We start from the raw sequence: 15,652 nt of genomic DNA, 5'->3' as shown, positions 1-15,652 counted from the left end.
TCTCTCATTTTATTCTGAGACAGTGACAGTCTGGGTCAAAATTTTCCTGGGATCCAGGCTTTATTGCTCTTTTGATTCAGTCAAACAACAAATCCCCCAGGGTACAGTCATCCTGCTGCCAGGATGAGTGTTTATGTACAGGATCAAGGATTAGCCTTCTCCAGGATTAGCACCCCTCTTAGTCTTAATGCACAGGCTAGCCCGCTGGTCTTGCCTGCTTCTGTCTTCATGATGAATTTTCAGAAGCGTTGAAGCCTTTTTCAAGGCTTCTTTGCTTTAGGGCCTCCCCATCAGATACATCTCAGTAACCTTAAACCTCAAACAGAAGGGCTCATAGAAATGTGTGGATGTAGTTCTGTGGAGCAGCATCCAAGCACCAGTGCATGTGCTGCCTTAGAGAGATTGCTCCCTGCCAGGGTGCAGCCTCTCTGCCCTATTAGCATAATTTGACTTAGAAGACAAGTTAGTTTGAAGATACTGGTCACTTATTTAACACACCTGCATTTGGCACTCTACCAATAATTTCTGTTCCTTTTTTCCCCTCCTGTTTTGCTTTACAAAGGTATTTAACGTATTGCATATGAACAAATTAATTCAAAAAGGGCTATACGTGGATATGCTTTTTGTTACATATTTTGAAAGCCTCTGGTCAAAACACTACATATATTACACGGCCACTTGTAGTACTGGTTTGAATAATACTGTTGATTAATGCAAAATTTTGTGAAGGGTGGGTTGCCTTCAGTAGTGATTTTCAACCATTTGCTTTTCTCTTCAAAGAAAAGCTTAAAGTCGTTTTTATGTGCTCTCATGATCTGGCATTTATTTGGGGTGCTGTAAATCTGTTCTTTAACATCTGAAAGACCAGGAAGTGGGTAGTGTGTGCGTGTGGAGGCCATCTCACTCCTCTCCTGTACGGTCATGTGCTGCATAATGACGTTTGAGTCAATGATGGACGTCGTATATGACGGTAGTCCCATGAGATTAGTACCATAGAGCCTAGGTGTGTAGTACGCCATACCACCTAGGGTTGTTAGGTGATGTTCGCACCTAACAACCCATTTCTCAGAACATATCCCAGTCATGCATGAATGTATTTTGAGGGTCCCAGCCAGCAATACCACATTACTGAATTATGCTTCTTTTACTTGTAAGTACTGTTTTCATGGCTGATACAACAAATAACTAATTTTATGACTTAATTATAATAACTAATAGCATAGTTCCAGTATTCAAAATATTGCTTGGTAATAGATCAATATGTTCTTGATTAATTAATGTGTAGGAAGGTAGTAATGCAACCTTACTCCAATTTTACTTTAATTATTGACTAGGAGATAGAAGAGATACTGATATTACAAAATCCAGCATGAAAGATACTTGGTTATACACTCAATCTCAGCACCGATTTTCTTTTCATTCCTGCTGTTTGTGTCTTTCTTATTAATAACTTTGACTTATAAAAGTTAGATTATTCTTGGTTGGAATGTTTTTAGTATTGTTAAGGAAATGCGTATTTTGTGTAAGAATATAACATTTTTATAAGAATATTAAAACTAATATTAATATAAATCTTTTATTATGTCTTTATTCCTTTTAAACATAGTTGTATCAGACTTGGTCCAATCAGGAGATAGAAACCACACAGAGGGTTAAACAGGGTAAGTTTTATATAAAGAATTATTAAACTCTGATAAAAGAGTGAAAATAAGATATAAGAAAACTGTATATGTACCTTAGGGCTAAGGGAGGAAGGTCGCACTTACAAGGAGCTCCTTCCCAAGGCTGGCTTTAGAACTTGTGGGAGAAGGTATAGTTCAGCCCACTGGATTAGAAGAGAAATTCCCTGTTTTGCCTAGACTGGAGCTGGTCTGCAGTCACTGGGCAGTGAGGACAATCTGGAGTGCAGGCCACCAGCAACGAGTGGCATGGGCATGCAGAAGGAGAGGCGGCTCTCTGGGAAACTGCAGGCGAGCCGCCCATGTAGGCTTCCAGAGGAAATCAGAGTGCTGACAAGGTCAAGGGGTCTTCAGTGTGCCTATGCAGGCAGGAGCCCCTTTCTCCTGCAGCATCCTTTTAGCACTCTATTGAGAAAGCGTAATGTGGTTGTCACTGTAAGATGCTTAAAGAAATTGTGTCCCTTGTGGCAGTGCATACATTGTAGGGTGAATTTGGAGCTGACAGTCATCAAATTGATAATGGAACAATAATGTTCCTTTTTCCAGTTTACTTTTTTGCCATATAAATGTATACAAACTTTTTACTAGTTACCTTTCTGTACTTTTTAGTGTTTGTGTTTGCTTTCCTTCCTTTAGCCCTATTGACATTTTGAGTCAGATAATTCTTGGTTGTGGGGAGCTGTCCTGTGCATTGTAGTCTTTTTAGCAGCATCCTTGGCCTCTACCCACTAGATGCTCGTAATACACACATATACAATTGTGACAATCAAAAATGTCTCCAGACCCACTGGGGAGCAAAATCTTCGCTGGTTATGAACCACTGCCTTAGCCGGTGTTTTTTTCTCTGTTAAAAAACAGTGTAAATCTGTCTTTTAATAAAAGTTTGCTTGTGGTTTTTAACAGGTTCTATTTTAATCAAAGAGAATGTCTTAAATAATTATAAAATTTTACTTTTGGAAGAGGCATTAGCAACTGCTTAATCTAACTCCTTTATTTCATCTGTAAGTGAATTAGTCAGTTTTCAGTTGATTTGTTTCTAGTCACCTAGCTATTTAGTTGCAGACATAGGATTAGAACCCCAGTTTTTTGCAATAAAAAGTTATGTACGTAGTATTCTGTTATTCATTCTTTGACTCAAGAGCATATGTTATGCGTGCGTTCTGGTAGGTGCTGGAGATTTAATGATGAGGCAGTGAGTAAAATTTCAGTTATGCATGAAGAATCATTTTATTTAGCTATCACATTCTTGCTTGATACCTGATGATAGAAAGATACTTTTTTAAAAGCATTGAAAGAATAATTGATTCATATATGAAAGGACTGTGGTCAAAGGAGCTGCTCTTAGCATTAAGATGCAGTTTTGTGGTTACAACTGTTAAAATGATTGTGGACTTTGAATCAGAAGACCAAGAGTCTGGTCTTGGTTCTTTGTTAATGAAGAACTCATCACAACCTGGGCCTTATTTGTCATCGGTGAAATTACGCTGGACTAACTAGATTCTAAATTCTCTATCCTACCAGTTCTACTGTAGAATGAACTCCCAGATTGGAGTTGAGGGTGAGAGTGGAGAAGACCTAGAGCCTGTCACAGTATTCTAGGACCGGGGTATAAGAAGAAACAACTAAACCTTTTTCTTTTATATAACTGTGAGGCCTAAGTAGTATCAATAGATTGCCAGTAAATTGGATTGAGATGAGTCTAGTAGTAGAGAATGTGCTTTAATACCAAGCTGATCTGAAATTCTGGAGCTATTCACATGCTTTACAGAGATTTGATTCTGAGGTAAATTTCTGAATATAAAAAATACTTTTAAGTTAGGATTATGGGTGAGTTAAAAAGGAGTTACTTTGGGAAAAAACACGCAAAATGGGAAAAAATATTTGTATATCATTTGTCAGATAAGGAGCTTGTATCCAGAATACATAATAATTTTTTACAACTCAACAATAAAAAGACAGACAACCGGGTTAAAAGGAGGACAAAGGATTTGATACACATTTCCTCAAAGAAGATATATAAATGACCAGTAAACAAATGAAGTGATACTCAGCATAATTAGTCATTAGGGAAATGCAAATCAAAACCATAAGGAGATACCACTTCATACCCACTAGAGTGGCTATAATAAAAAAAAAGACGGACAGTAACAAGCTGTGGCATGGATGTGGAAAAATTGGAACCCTCATACATTGCTGGTGGGAGTATAAAGTGGTGCAGCCTCGTCAAAAAACAGTTTGGCATTTCCTGAACACGTAGTTAGCGTATGGCAGTTAAACAGTTACTGTGTAACTCAGGAGATCCACTCCTAGGAATGTATATACACCCAAGACAATTGAAGATATGTATCCACTCAAAATGTTGTCCGTGGATGTTCATGGTAGCATTATTCATAACAGCCAAAAAGTGGAAAGAACCCAAATGTCCCTGAACTGAGGAATGGGTAAACAAAAAAATTGTATCTTTATACAAAGAAATGTTATTTGGCCATAAAAATCAGTGAAGGTATGATACATGCTACAACGTAAATAAGCCTTGAAAACAAGCTAAGGAAAAAAAAACAGATGCAAAAGGCCATATGTTGTATGATTCCATTTCTATGAAATGTCTAGAATAGATCAGAGAGTAGTGATTTCTAGGGGGCAGTGGGGGGGTAGGGAGTAACTATTAATGGGTACTGGTTTCTTTGAGGGGGAAGGAAAATGATCTGAAATTAGATGTTGCTGATGGCTGCTCAACTCCAAATATACTAAAAACCACTGAGTTGCACACTTTAAAGGGGTGAATTTTATGGTATGTGAATTATATCTCAGTAAAGTGGGTTTTTTTAATTTAGCCTGAAAATTTTTAAAAAGAGTTGTTTAGGGCCGGCCCCGTGGCTTGGCGGTTGAGTGCACGCGCTCCACTGCTGGCTGCCGGGGTTCCGATCCCCGGCTCGCACCGACGCACCGCTTCTCTGGCCATGCTGAGGCTGCGTCCCACATACAGCAACTAGAAGGATGTGCAACTATGACATACAACTATCTACTGGGGCTTTGGGGGAAAAATAAATATATAAAATTATAAAAAAAAAAAGTTGTTTAATTAGTCTGAGATTAAGCTGCAATTGAGTTACTTACTTCTTAAGTGTCAGTTCCACATTTCTTTCAAAGCTTTTCCTATAATTTTATCTTTTTTGCTGTTTAATGTTTAGTGTTTGGTATTTTGACTTTTTTTTTCTTTAAACAAGTTCTGGTTAAAATTTAGGTTGTGCCTTTGTGCTGTAGACAGGAGTAGGACCAAGGGAGTCAAGACATTCATCCCTACCTGATGTTTTTTGCCTTGATAACACAAGTGGTCATAATCTGTCCAGGATTTCTCTTAAGAGAAAAAAATGTCCATGCGAATATCTAGGAAGAGGAAGCAAAAATGTTGAAAAAATTAATTTTATATTTTGTTTTATGTTTAGTTATGGTAAGGTAAGTTTAAGAAAAAGTAATATGTAAATGAAGCCCTTTCAAAAACTTCTAAGAGGATGTTTAACAGCTTTCATCTCTTCATGTGAGATGTTAAATTATAATGTTCACTTTTACTAACAAATAATTTATCATTACAGACAGATTTGACCAATTTTGGGCCATCAATCGCAAACTCATGGAATATCCTGCAGAAGAAAATGGATTTCGTTATATCCCTTTTAGAATATATCAGGTAAGAAATAACATTTTTAGCAATACCAACTTATGAAAGCCTTGAACATCTTACTTCTTGAAGCATGCTCGTCAAAACTCTTTAAGTTTGTGTAGTAACTGAAGAATATTGGCGCTTTCCAGATCTCTGCCTTTTGGTGGCAATCAAATCAGAGACTGCACTGAAATATTTAACTTATATACAGTTGATCCTCATTATTCACAGATTCTGTATTTGCAGATTTGCTTACTTTCTAAAATTTATTTGTATCCCCAAAGTCAGTGCTCAGCAGTGCTCTCGTGGACGTGTACAGAGCTGTGAAAAATTTGATTTGCCCGATGCCCACATTCCCAGTGATGCTGTTCCTTCTTTTCTGCTCTCTAACTGTAAACAAGTGACTTTTCCCAGTCTACTTAGTGCCATGTGTTTCACATTTTTGTGCTTTTTGTTGGTGATTTTGCTGTTTGAAATGGCTCCCAAGCATAGTGGTGAAGTGCTGTCTTTAAACAGAAACACACATAAAACAAGGTTATGTACTGATCAGTTGAAGAATGTGTTGGGACCAGAGGCTTGCAGTATCCCAACCCTTTATTTCTCCTAGGAACAGTGGTTCAGTATTTGCTAATTCAGTGTTTGCAGTGACTTTATAAAATGTGATTAGTGCAATTAAGGAGACTGGACTGTATTTGTTATAGATGGTGAGTTTTCAGTGTTGTGGAACAAAACAGGTAGTAGACTTTCCTCACAGCACACTCTCATGGAGTAAAGAAACTCTCTGTTTCTGTAGAGTACTTTAAAACTGTTGTGTGCTTTGCACATAGCAAAACTGTACATATTTGTTGAATGAATGGTATTCCAGAAAGCAAGTTACCTATTGTCATGAAAAAGCGGTTGAGAATAGGAATTGAAAACATAATATCACAGACATAGATTCTAATCTAGCAGGACTTCCATTCAAACTCAAAGAGCTTGTGTCATAACTTCCCTTTGTAGCCATTTTCAGTAGCCCATAGTCTTTACTCGTAGTTACTTATATAATTTTTTAATTTTTTATAGAGCCATCAATTCATAACTGTGTTCAAAGAGGAAAACAAATTGTCTAATTGAAAACAAGTAAACAAATAAAAATTCCAATATACTCAAAGAATGGAAAGTATTTCTGATTTAAATAAGATTACTTTTCATTGATTTCATTAACATAATGGCAAATAGACTATTTTTAGATCATAGATTCATAATATGTACAATAGAAATAAAATGAAAAACGCCTGATGGCCTAAGACCAAATGATCTAATTAGCCACACTCCTCTGCTTTCTTTTTTTAGTAGGAAAATAAAATTTTAATTCTACCAGTCTTTGTTAAGCACATATATTACACAGTGGGTTTGGAAATACCATAGCTTATTTCTTATACTTAATATCTTGTATCAGGAAGAATTTGAGGCAATTTACAAGAATATATAATCACACAATAGAAAAGAATTTAAAATCAAAGTCACTGAAAATATAAAATGGAACCTCAGCATGAAATCACCTAAGGTATAGATGAGTAATATTCTCAAATTTATTAAAATTGGCCTGCAAATTTGACCCTGAGCTTCCTTGTAGCCAGAGCAAGGGGGAAAAAATGTGGTGAAATATATGTGAAGTAAATGTGATGAAATTGGTTTCATCATAAGGTGAAAACCTACGAGGTCATCAGGGAAAGCTAAACTTTCTTAAATTACATAGGAAAGAAATTTCTCATGTGGCTTGATTTAGAGGGGGTGGGGCAATATCCTTTATAACTTAGCCACAGTAAAACTATAATAATATTTCCATAAAGCCACTTTCTAAAGTGTCAGTCAGCAATAGCTAAAGACAATGTATCATAAGCCATGGACCACCCACAGTATAATAAAGAATTGGATCAAGTAATGGGAAGGCTAACTGAAAAGATTTTTAGGTTATTATATGGAAGAATGTGTTTATCAAATAAGAAGGAAAGTAATTGATGGAGCAAGGCAGTTAGGGATTGGGATTACCAGTAAGGGTTAACTCAGCAGAGGAGAAGTTTGCAGAGAACTGTTAAGGAAAAGGAGGGGGAAATTGTTGCTGCTCATATGGGAAAGCCTCAGTCTTCTCTGTACAGTGAGAAATAAGCCATCTGCTGAGGAGAGGGGTGCGACAGGTTTGGAAACTGTTGTGTTTGACAGTGGCGAATGAAACAGTTCCTGTATTTGCATAAAATAATGTGAGAAAGGTGGCAGGAAGCCTAGTTGTTTGTATTAAGAGGAGAAATATCTCATATTAGATGAATCTGTACTGACCACCTAGGTATTCCCTAGGAGAAACTTGATACAGACATCTTTGAAGGCAAGGTTAGAGTAAAAAACAGTCTATATAATATGTTTTGTATACTGTAAGTGCTTCATAAGTACTTATTTAATTGAGTCCTGGGGTGTTAAAAGCACCAAGGATCACGTAATTTTAAAGCTGAAAAAAGACTTGATAGTTCAAATGATCCAAAACTGAAAAAGCTATCAGTTTCCTCGATTTTAAATGTATGGTGGCTTTAACAGGAATATTGCTATTGTAGTAGCTGACAAAAAGAAAGCACTTTTAAAATTAACCAAAATGATGGGAGAAGAGTAGGAGCAAGTGGAAAAGAGCTGCTGGAAGGGTTGCATAAAAAAACAGTGCGTGATAAGTCATGATCACAATTTTACCTCATTCACTTAGTAGAAAATTATTCTGACCTCTTTTTACTGCGACTTCCTAGTCTGACAATTTGTGACTACATGTAAACCTCACTGAGCTAAGAAGGTTGTAAAATATTGGAGAGATAAAGGCTAAAGCCCTTGTCCTTTGAATAAAAAGTTGTGTTTCCTAGAAAGAGCACTGAACTAGAATGGATGCCTCTGAGGCTCTGTGGGAGGTCTGACACTGACTAGCTGTGTATCCATGGGAGGTTACCCAGCCTTGCTGGGCCTTTGTTTCCTTATCCATAAAATGAAAGGGGCGTGAGCAAGTGAATTTATACCTCTGGTTGAAGTTGTTCTTTAAAGATGCCATATTACAGGTTTATATAATTATATCAGTGACATTTGTTTTTTAAAACATTTTAAACTCCTGACTTTAGAGCAAATTTATCATTTTTACAACAAACATAGTCTTTTCCTTTATGGCATTGTTTTGACTGAAGTCCTTTAGGGTACCTTGTAACTTAATCATTTCTAAAAATGAGATTTATACTTTTCAAGTGGTTCATCTTTTTCATGAAGGCAAGGTAATTGTTTTGTTCATGCCTTGTGTCCAGGGTCTAGAAAGGTGCCTGACATGTAGGAGGCATTTGTGAATATTTGTTAATTCATTAAATTAGTTGATTTGAGGCTATTCTGTTATACCATGAGCTTCATAGTAGCGTACCGTAATGCATCCCCAGGGCCTAGCAAAGAATCTTATTTGTGGAATTTAGTTGAATAAAATACACCATAGACATTCCCAAAAGAGGAGTTCTCAATATTTTGAGATGTATACCTTCTAGCACTTATTTGGATGGTTAGGTTCTGGCATGTATAGTCAACTAGACTATAGTTTCTACATGTATTGTAAATACTTTTAAGCTCCTATAGGGAAAGTGTGTTATACTATTATTATTTAATGTAGAGATTATTATTGTCAGAATAATAGTGCATCTGTACAGAGGGAAGGTCTTCCTTTCTGTATCTATCATTCTGTTCTGGGGAAAATTGTCAGATGTATCCGTACCTGTTACTGTGGTATCAAAACACAGAAGGATTTAAAGAGAGGGGGAAAGAGAAAGAGAAAATGTGTATGTGAAGAGAAAAAATGGTTTTTGTAAAGTTCTATAATTAGATAGAAAGTGGGAAGCTAGAGAATTCTCAAAATTTGCTTGTCAAAACCTGGCTGCCAGGTGGGGACTGTGTTAGGACAGAGCTTGCTGCCTGATCTTTCCTATGTCAAGAAGTTAGCAGTTTTTCCTCAAACAGAAGACAGAGCCTGAGGACTTGATTGGTTCTCAGTTGACCTACATAACTTTCCTGTTGGCTTTCCTCTTTCCAATTAGGTTCTTATTTGAATTTGATTAACATTTTAGGAGTGAGATATATAAGTGAATATAAAAATTTACGTGTCTTAGTTTTTGCCAATTGGTCATTTTCTGGCTTTTCCCATTTCCCTATTTTGTACTTTTGAATCTTCATTCATGCCTTGACCAAAGGAAGATGGGCTTTGCTCTGCATTTTCCTAATTATATGATCTAAAAGTAATACCGGATTTCTGTTGCTGATTCCTTTCTAGTTGATTAGTTTGGATGGCTGGATATTCCATTGATTAAGTTTAGTGGCTTTTATTTATGCAGCATTTTGATTAATCTACACTTTTCATTTCTTTAGCATACTAAATATAAATCTCTGAACTATTTGAGACCTTAAATTAGTAAGTAAATTTAAATAAAACCTGAAAATCAAGGTTTATTAATAAGATAAATGAAGGACATAATTTTTACTAAAATATTTATTTTTCTTTGCAGAATCCTAATAAAATTCCTGTAACTGGTGATATTCTTTGTAGAGTGACATTTTGTACAGATTGTTGGAAAACTAGTTCTTTTTCATCTGTAATTCCATTTTCATGGGCTCAAAAATGACTATAATCTAGTGGCAGAATTTTAGTGGTAAAAGTAAAATAGGTCCAAAAGTAGTCTAGAGATCCATTACAGACCCAAATGTGTCATTTCTGTCATTTACATAACAGTTTAGTTTGGTGTGTGAGTTTCAGGTCTGTGTTCCTGAAACCAGGTGCTTCATAGTAGCTAGTATTCTAGAGATGAGGTTAATGGCAGGAAGTGTTTCAGAAATGTAACTAAAATGTTATTTAGAATAGCACATGTAAACAGATGGCAATTAATGAGAGTATCTGTTAAAAAGATTTGTGAAATGAGTGTGAAGTCCTTGGGCATTGGTGTTTAGGTTGTAGAGTAAAAATTAGGCCTATTATTTCTGTTTTTCAAGAAGCAGTGGATTCGTAAATGTTATCCTGCCAACATTATACTTTGTGTGAGAAAGGTTTGTCTTATTCATTCATTCATTCAACAAGTTTATTTACTCACAGATGTTTGCATACCATGCCCTGTACTATGCACAGGGGATACAAGTGGTGATTAATATACATCATTCTTTATAGAGCTTATAGTCTAGAGGTAGAAATAAACTAATCAAGTAAGTATACAAACAAATGTAAAATCGCAGCTGTGATTGGTGCTGTGAAGGAGAGGAATATAGTGCACTAAAAGCCTAGTTCCTGTAAGGGGTATTTGATCTAGTTTGGGAGGACAGAGAAGTCTTCCTTGATGAAGTGTTACATCTTTTGAGATCTGACAAATGGTTGGAATTAAGGTAGGCAAAGAGTTATGAGAAGACCTTTCTAGGCAGAGGGGACGTTGTATGTATCACAGCCTGTTGGTCTTGAGCAGAGTTGGGGGGCAAGGGGAATAAGGCTGCAAAGGTAAGGGTCAGACCATATTAAGGAGTTTTTTCTTTATCCTGTAAATATTTTTAATAATCTGAATATCTGTTCATATTTATTCAATAAAGATGATTTAATCACCTACCTTGTTCTATATGTTATTCTAGAGGTTTTAAATAAATTCATAGAATCCCCTTAGGAACAACATACCAATATTATTCTTACTTTTAAACAAAAACATGAAGCTGATAAACAATGCTTGTTTTCTGATAGTTAAAATCGTTCCTAGTTGTCTTTGGAAGAAGTTGTTCGTCAGTTATATAATAGTAAAATAAATTAGAATTTGAACTTAGTTTTGTTCTCTTTCATAATTCCCAGAACTCTACTCTTTCCTGTTATTTTCTTAGTATTTCAGTGTAAAATTGTTCATTTATGACATTAAAACTCCATTAATATTTTAATTCAGTTGGGAAGTTTACTAGCCATTTTACTTAAGCAAATCTGTTTAACTTTTATTTTAATGTGCTAAAATATTTAAGAATCTAAGAGTTTAGAGTTTGAGGGGAGAAAGAGTACATTTTGAAAAATGGAAACCAGGATGTCAGAGATTAACTTGACGCTTCCTACACTGAAGAAGGAGCCAAAATTTTAAATTTGTTTTTAGAAATACTGATTTATGAATTTTGAAAAGTGAGGATAATAGAAATGTGTGGCAAATTATGGCAGTGTTGGTTAGGATTCCTTCTTGAGGGTTGTGGCAGTTTTGGTGAGAAATTATAATTCTTTTCTTTCATTGTTTTCCATTTTAGTTGATATTTTGCAATAACATCTAGCAGAAAGGCTAGAGAACAAGAGGGAATTATTGGGCAGTAAACTGAGTATTATTGCTTTTAATTTTTTTGGTCATTTAAAAGAAACACGAATAATTGTAATACATTTTGAACTGTGTAGAGATATTTAATATCTTTAGCAGGATAGAGTGTAAATATTCTCTGTTCTACAGCTTAATTTATGTGACTTAATTTTTTGAGAGTTAGTTATAATACTGTTCCTTTAAAAATTTTTTTTTTGTTTATAATCGTGGTTAAATTACATATAATATAAAATTTGCTATCTTATCCATTTTTAAGTGTGTACTTCAGTGGTGTTACGTACATTCACATTGTTGTACATCCAGTCCCTAAAACACTTTTCATCTTGCAAAACCAAAACTCTATACCCATTAAATAAGAACTACGAATTTGACATTTCACTTAGCATATTGTCATCAAGGTTTATCTGTGTTGTAGCATGTATGTATATACCATGTTTTGTTTATCCATTCATCCATCTATGGACACTAGGGTTGCTTCCACTTTTTGGCTGTTGTGAATAATGCTGCTATAAACATGAGTATATTAGTCAGGGTTCTCCAGAGAAACAGTAGAATGGAGAGAGAGAGTTTGAGTCCAGTGGCATTCTGCTAACAGAATTCCTTCTTGCTCAAAGGAGGTGAATCTTTATTTTATTAAGGCGTTCATCTGATTGGATGAGGCTCACCCGCATTATGGAGGAAAATCTGCTTTACTCGAAGCCCACCAATTTAAATGTTAATCTCATCTAAAAAACACCTTGACAGAATAATCCAGAATAATGTTTGATGACACATCTGGGCATCATGGCCTAACCAGGTTGACACATAAAATTAACCATCACAATAGGTATACAAATATCTCCTTGAGACCTGCTTTCAGTTCTTTTGAGTATATACCCAGAAGTGGAATTGCTGGATCATGTGTTCTATTTTTAAGTTTTTGAAGAACTGCCATACTGTTTTCCATAGTGGCTGCACCATCTACATTTCTACCAATAATGCGCAAGGGTTCCAGTTTCTCTACATCTTCACCAACAGTTGTTAGTTTCTGCTTTTTGTTTTAATACTTTTTTTTTTTTTTTATTTTTCCCCGAAGCCCCAGTAGATAGTTGTGTGTCATAGCTGCACATCCTTCTAGTTGCTGTATGTGGGACGCGGCCTCAGCATGGCCGGAGAAGCGGTGCGTCGGTGCGTGCCCGGGATCCGAACCCGGGCCGCCAGCAGCGGAGTGCGCGCACTTAACCACTAAGCCACGGGGCTGGCCCCTGTTTTTTGTTTTAAGTTGCCATCTGAATGGATGTGAGGTAGTATTTCATTGTGGTTTTGATTTGCATTTCCCTGCTGATGAGTGATGTTGAACATCTTTTCATGTGCTTGTTGGATATTTGTATATCTTTGGAATGTCTATTCAAGTCTTCTGCCCATTTTTAATAGAGTTGGTTTTTTTGTTGATGTTGAGTTGTGGGACCTAATTTATTGTTTTTCATGGCTAAATTATATTCAGTCTATGGGTATACTATAATATGTTCAGTATTCCCTTTTGAGGAGGTTTCTATTTGTTTCCAGTTTTTGTCACTACAAGCAGTGCTGCAGTAAACAGCATTATATACATATTCTTTTGGGTCTATAGAATAGATACCCAAGAATGGATTTTTGAGTCAAAAGGTAGGGATTATATAATTTAAAAAAAAATGCTGCCGTGTTACCTTCCAAAAATGTATCAATTCAGATTTCTATCAACAAGATATGAGAGTGTGCTTCTCCCCTTGTATCTCTGCCAGCAATAAGCATTATAATTCTTTGATGTATAGCAGTTTTATGGGTATATAGAGATATCTCATTTTTACTTCAGTTAGTTTTTCCCTCACACTTAGTGAGTTGATGTATCCACACTTAGTGAGTTGATGTATCCATTCACCTTTATTGGCTGTTTGGATTTGTTTTTCCATAAATTGCCTCATAGTTTGTATTTCCCATTTTTCTCTTGGGTTATTTATCTTATTTGATAAAAGATTATTTTACACATATTTTATAAGAGATTATACATATTAACCATTTTTCTGTCAAATAATTTGTTGAAAATAATCACAACTGTACAATTTGTCTTGATTTTTCTGGTATCTTTATATAAGAAAAGTTTTTAACTCTTTATATATCCAATTATATCTTTCTTTTTCTTAGTACTATATGAATTTCTTTCTTTGTTAAGAAGGCCCCACCCCATACACCTGCAGGTTATACATAGTTTTCTTATCTAGCTTTTCTCATAAGATTGATTTTTTAATGTGTGTCTTTAATTCATCTGGAACTTATTTTCATATACTATGTGAGATATACAGGTACAGTTTTATTTTCTTCCAGGTGATAACTGGTTATAATAGAATCTTTTATTATATAAACTAAGGGTTAGCAAACTTTTTCTTTAAAGAGCCAGATAGTAAATATTTTTGGCCAGATGGTCTCTGTTGCTGCTATGTAACTGTAACTTGAAAGCATCCATAGACAATTTGCAGATGATGGACAGGGCTGTATTCCAATAAAACTTTATTTACAAAAACAGGCAAAGGGCACAGTTTGGCTTGCAGGCCATAGTGTATTGATTCCCGATAGAAACTTTCTTTTTCCTACTGGATAAAAATGCCACCTCTACTTTACGATAAGATAGTTTGACTAGTGGGATCTATTTCTGCATTCTCTATTCCATTCCATTGGTATATTTGTTTGTTTTCATGCCAGTATTATTTTTATTTGATTTTAGTCTTCTGACATCTGCTGATGCAATTCATTCTTACCTGTTTTTATACTTTTCATGATTATTCTCCATCATTAATTTCTCCATGTGACTTTTTTTTTTTTTAAAGTTTTTTTTTTATTTTATTTATTTTCCCCCCCAAAGCCCCAGTGGATAGTTGTATGTCATAGCTGCACATCCTTCTAGTTGCTGTATGTGGGACTTGGCCTCAGGATGGACGGAGAAGTGGTGCCTCGGTGCGCACCCGGGATCCGAACCCGGGCCACCAGCATCAGAGCGCGCGCACTTAACCACCAAGCCACGGGGACGGCCCCTCCATGTGACTTTTAAAATCGTTTTATTCTATTCCCCATAGTGTCCTGTTCAGTTATAAGTGGAAATACATTAAATTTCTCTCTTAATTTTGGTAGAATTCACCTTCTTATGTTCTTAAATCTTCCCAGTTAAGAACATGGTACATCTTTCTTATTATTCAGATTTTGTTTTATGTTCTGTGTAGATTTTTAAGTTTTCTTCAAATAGGCCCTGTGCCTTTCTTTTTAATTTATTTCTACATGTTTTGTAAATTTTGTTTTTCTTTATTTCATTTCCATTTCTAGATATTTATTTATGGCATCAGCCAAAAAAACAAAAACAAACAATACCTCTTACCACTCTATTTTTATCAACCATTTCTTTTTCTTGCTTTATTGCATTGCTAGTATGCATTCCCAAGACAGTGTTGTATAATAATGATCTTAGCAGACATTTCTGTTTGGTTTCTGGTCTTAATTAATACGGTTTTAATATTTCATCATTTAGAATGATACGTAGTTTTATCACATTAAGTAATTTCCTTCTGGAGTTTTTAATTAGAAATGAATGCTAAATTATTTGCTAGTGTAATTAAGTTACTGTGTTTTTTGTCCTTTTTAATTTGGTTCTTCTATTTTTTCATTCCATTAATGTTAACCTCCCCTTCCCTGCAGCTCATAATCATATTATTATAAGATATTATCCATTTTCTTCGCTGAGACACTCTATTACTACTTTTCCTCCCCATTACTACTTTTCCTCCCCAGAAGATGAAACCTTTAGACTAGTCTCTCTTCCGTATGGTCCTCCAGTCTTCCACTCTACAGAAACCTTTATACCACTGTTACTTCCTGGCTTTCTAACACCTAGTTTTTGCTAAAATGGTTTAGTACCTTTAATTTTAGGCTATTACTGGATTTTCCCTCACAGATTCTTT

At 35.4% G+C, this 15,652-nt stretch overlaps 1 protein-coding gene across 5 annotated transcripts in view; it reads left to right on the top strand.

The window, feature by feature from the left end:
- ATG5 (autophagy related 5) overlaps positions 1-15,652 on the top strand; it is a 124,867-nt gene that overhangs the window by 63,421 nt on the left and 45,794 nt on the right. For 4 of the 5 annotated variants that reach the window (XM_004422169.3, XM_014781137.2, XM_087443943.1 and 1 more), the window contains exon 6: positions 5,273-5,367. In XM_004422169.3, the coding sequence (XP_004422226.1) occupies positions 5,273-5,367 (95 nt within the window). Of the gene's footprint in view, positions 1-1,615; positions 1,662-5,272; positions 5,368-15,652 lie in introns of all 5 variants that reach the window. The other variant, XM_087443945.1, reaches the window with a different exon arrangement.

Source organism: Ceratotherium simum, chromosome 19, assembly GCF_057802395.1.
Source record: "Ceratotherium simum simum isolate JZ-2026a chromosome 19, ASM5780239v1, whole genome shotgun sequence".
NCBI classification, from domain to species: domain Eukaryota; kingdom Metazoa; phylum Chordata; class Mammalia; order Perissodactyla; family Rhinocerotidae; genus Ceratotherium; species Ceratotherium simum.
This window is presented reverse-complemented; position numbering and strand designations above follow the sequence as displayed.